The sequence below is a fragment of the Bidens hawaiensis genome, unplaced genomic scaffold (genome assembly GCF_021521415.1).
Source record: "Bidens hawaiensis isolate Kalapana, Puna unplaced genomic scaffold, B.hawaiensis_p1.1 tig00007783_1, whole genome shotgun sequence".
In the NCBI taxonomy this organism is placed as follows: domain Eukaryota; kingdom Viridiplantae; phylum Streptophyta; class Magnoliopsida; order Asterales; family Asteraceae; genus Bidens; species Bidens hawaiensis.
The window spans coordinates 575,517-579,592 of NW_027491540.1; the positions used below are offsets into that span (position 1 = coordinate 575,517).

Sequence of the window (4,076 nt, forward strand, 5' to 3'; positions counted from 1 at the left end):
GTTTATCGGGTGTAGAATTGTCAATTGTTGAGTTTGATGCGTTACTCGATTGAATGACCAACCGAATCAGTTTGTATGGCCCTAGGGGAGTCTAAGGGCTGTGGGAAAGTTATTTTTTTGATACTCGGGGCTGTTTTGGTTGGTGATTGGTCAATCGAGCTGGCGGTGCGCGAATTTTCGTTTAAATGGTAAATTGAAAGTTGTAAAAAGGAACCGTCAACCCTATCAACTCGGGTGACATAATTATGATGTAAGAAAAGGTTAAGATGGGAATTTGGTCCATTTGGGGCTGATTTGTTTGACAATTGGTTTTAAGATTTATTACGCGCGTATTCGACTCGATTTGATTATCGGCGGGTGAGTTGTGCATCATGGTTAGCCCCGACCATAATCGTAGGGTGGATTTGGTTAATTGAAAGGTTTTAGGGGCTGAGGTAAAGTAATTGGGTATGGGTTGGGCCTCGGGCCAACGTGTTGGGCTTGAACGGCCCATTAGGCAAGTGTGTTCTTACGGTCCAGTTTAGTGACGCGTTACGCAGGCCCTTGCTTGTGAGTGAGTACTTAGGGAGTCCTTAGCTTGTTGCTGGTGTTTGGTTGACCTCAGGTGAGTTCTCGATGCCCCGTTTAACTCTTTTTAAGTTTTGGGCTAGCATGCACACTTAAGCAATTTTGCTTGATGAAATGTTTTAAACTATTTTGCATAGGCTTGCTAGTATTGGTAGGCCTTGGAATGTTATAGAATGTGTGTATGTACATATATTATTGGATGGCCAATAGTTGGCGAATGTTGTAGTCGTTATCGACTACGGAATGTTACGTATGCCTACTTCATGTTTGCATGCGTTGAATGGAATGTTACGTGTTGGGGTTGTACGTTTTCTCGGCCCTGAATGTTATTATTGAATGTTATATATATATATTTATATATATGGGAATGCACGTATACAGATGTTCATACGTAAGGATGATTACTTATTAAATGTGATGACCTAACTGATGTATTTCCGTTTACAGTTTTAAAACCGTTGGAATGATTATTAAGACTTTTGTTACTTATTTAAAACTTGAACTCACTCAGCTTAAGCTGACTTTGTGTGCATGTTAGTGTGAGTTTTAGGTTAAGAAGAGGATGCCTTATCGCTTGGACGTGCACGAAGCTACTTGGACGGTGAAGGGCATACGGGATTTGAAGACTTTATTATTAAACATTTCCTTTTAAATTTTTTTATTAAAGATAATTTAGTTGGTTTTGGGCAAAATTCCCGGGTTTTGGGAACTTATTATATTATTTACGTTTTTCGCCGAATTATACCCTGTGATGCTTATTTTAATGAAAAGAATTGTTTTTAAGTTTAATTATTTTTACGAGTGTTTTGAATGATTACCAACTGTGGGGTTCCCGGGGTTCGGGGCCTTACATTGTATAATCTACCGATCCATCGAATAAGAAGTGACAACAAAATACTTGAGTACTGTAATGACCGGGAAATTCTTCATGAATTCAGTGCACCGTACACTCCGCAACAAAATGGGGTAGCTGAACCAAAGAATCGAACTTTGAATTAAACAGCTCGTACTATGCTTTCAGATTCAAAATTACATGTTAATTTTTGGGCAGAAGCAGTAGCTGCAGCTTGTTATACACTTAACCGGGTGCTTACAGTCAAGAAATTTGGCAAGACGTGTTTCGAGCTACTTAATCATCGAAAACCTAATTTGAAGTGGCTTGAACCGTTTGGATCAACATGCACTGTTCTTGAGGCAAGTGGGAAGTTTGGTCCCAAAGCTGTTGAAGGATTCTTTGTGGGATATGTTAGTCCACTAAGACGTGTATACATTCCTAGCCTCCACAAAATTGTTCAAGTTCAAATTGTTGATTGTTAAAGATATACTCATATTGTTCAACGACCAGGGAATTCTAGGCTGTTTGATTATGAAAGCCTGTGGGAGAGTTTCAAACTACCTGAGGAAATTCTTTCTGATGAAACTTTGACGATGTTATATAATCAACAGTTATCAGAAGATTATGTACCAACACCTGAAGTTCCTATGTCTGTTCCTCAAGATGTACCAGATCATGTTCAATCTAATAACATGCCAGAGATTACTCTTGTTTTTGATGATGATAGTGGATCCGATGAGGAGATTATCGAAGCCATTTCACTATCGATTTCTGCTGAAGAGAATGTGAATAATCTTCAATCTGAAGTGTCAGTTCCTACAGAAGTTGTGCCAAGAACTTTATCCTATCATCCTGAGGATAACATCATAAGAGATTTGAATACTGGAGTTCAAACAAGACGTCAAATCGATTAAAATCTCCAGTGTTTTTACTCAAAAATATCTCCTTTACTAAATCAATTCTCATTCAAGTGTTTTATTTCTCAGGTTGAGCCAAAAACATATATAGAGGCCCTAACAGAAGAAAGCTGGGTCAACGCCATGCAAGAGGAGCTTATGCAGTTTGAGAAGCTCGGGGTCTGGAAATTGGTTGATTTGCCTGAGGATAAGAAGTAGATTAACACCAAATGGGTGTTTAAGTGTAAACGAGATGAGAATGAAATCATTGTCAGAAACAAAGCAAGACTTGTAGTATTGGGTTTTAACTAGAGAGAAGGTATCGACTATAACGAAGTATATGCACCAGTCGCAAGGCTAGAGGCAATTCGGATTTTTCTAGCTTTTGCTTCTTGGAAAGGTTTCAAAGTTTATCAGTTAGATGTTAAGTCTGCATTTCTTAGTGGAAAAATCAGTGAAGAAGTCTATGTGGGACAGCCAACGGGGTTTGTCGATCCGATCCACAAAGACAAAGTGTATCTACTTGATAAAGCCTTTTACGGTCTCCATCAGGCTCCGAGAGCCTGGTATGAGACGTTGTCCCAACATCTTTTGGACAATGGCTTTACCAAAGGAACTGTCGACTGTACACTCTTCACCAAATGTATTAATGGACATCTACTGATCGTGCAGATATATGTCGATGATATCATCTTTGGGTCGACAAACGATGTTTTGTGCAAGCAGTTTGAAGAAGTAATGAAGAAGAAATTCGAAATGAGTGCAATGGGGGAGATGAAATTTTTTCTTGGACTTCAAGTAGAACAGTTGTTAGATGGTATCTTCATCCATTATACCAAGTATGTCAATGACGTATTGGTGAAGTTCAACATGACTGATGCATTGGCTATCAGTACTCCTCTACCATTGAATCATGGTATCGGTCTTGATCCCAACGGGGAGAAGGTTGACCAAAGTTTATACCGATCCATGATAGGCTCATTAATGTATCTTAGTGCTTCTCGGCCAAAAATCATGTATGCTACGTGTTTGTGCACCCGATATCAATTTAATCCAAAGGTCTCACATCTCATGATCGTCAAAAGAATTCTATGTTATCTCAAGGGATGTCTGGGGGTCGGTCTCTAATATCCTAAAGACGATGAGTTTGTGTTGAAAACTTATTCCGATTCAGACTATGGAAGCTGTAAGCTGAATGCCAAAATCTACAACGGCAGGGTGCCAGTTCTTCGGCAAGCATCTTGTCACCTTGCAATGCAAGAAACAAACCACGGTTTCGTTGTCCATTTGTGAAGCTGAGTATGTAGCTGCTTCCAGTTGCTGTTCTCAGGTTCTATGGATACAACAACAGATGCGGGACTACGGTTTGAATTTTCTTACTACCCTTATCTTCTTAGATAATAATGCAGCTATTTCCATTACTAAGAATCTGGTAAACCACTTTAAAACTAAGCATATTGAGATACGGTATCACTTCATTCGCGATTGCTATGAAAAGAAGTTGATTACTGTAGACAAAATTCACACCGATGAACAAAAAGTAGATTTTTTCACCAAAGCTTTTGAAAAGTCAAGATTTCAATACTTATTAAAACTTAATGGTTTTAAAGTTATAGGCGGTGTTGATAAGACGGTTACAGAGATTACAGGTGTGTTGGATACCTTGTGATCCTGAACATCAGAGTCAAATTTTTTTGTACACAATTTCTCATACAGTTTTTGATTTTAGGGGGAGAAAATTTCAGAAAAACCAAAAACATTGAAAATTATAAAAAGCC

General features: G+C 38.6%; 1 protein-coding gene across 1 annotated transcript; it reads left to right on the forward strand.

The window, feature by feature from the left end:
• Window positions 1-1,578: 1,578 nt before the first annotated feature.
• On the forward strand, window positions 1,579-2,517 carry LOC143636100 (uncharacterized). The gene is made up of 3 exons (XM_077103777.1): window positions 1,579-1,828; window positions 1,913-2,289; window positions 2,389-2,517. The coding sequence occupies exons 1-3, from the start codon at window positions 1,579-1,581 to the stop codon at window positions 2,515-2,517; spliced, it is 756 nt and encodes a 251-aa protein (XP_076959892.1).
• Window positions 2,518-4,076: the final 1,559 nt, after the last annotated feature.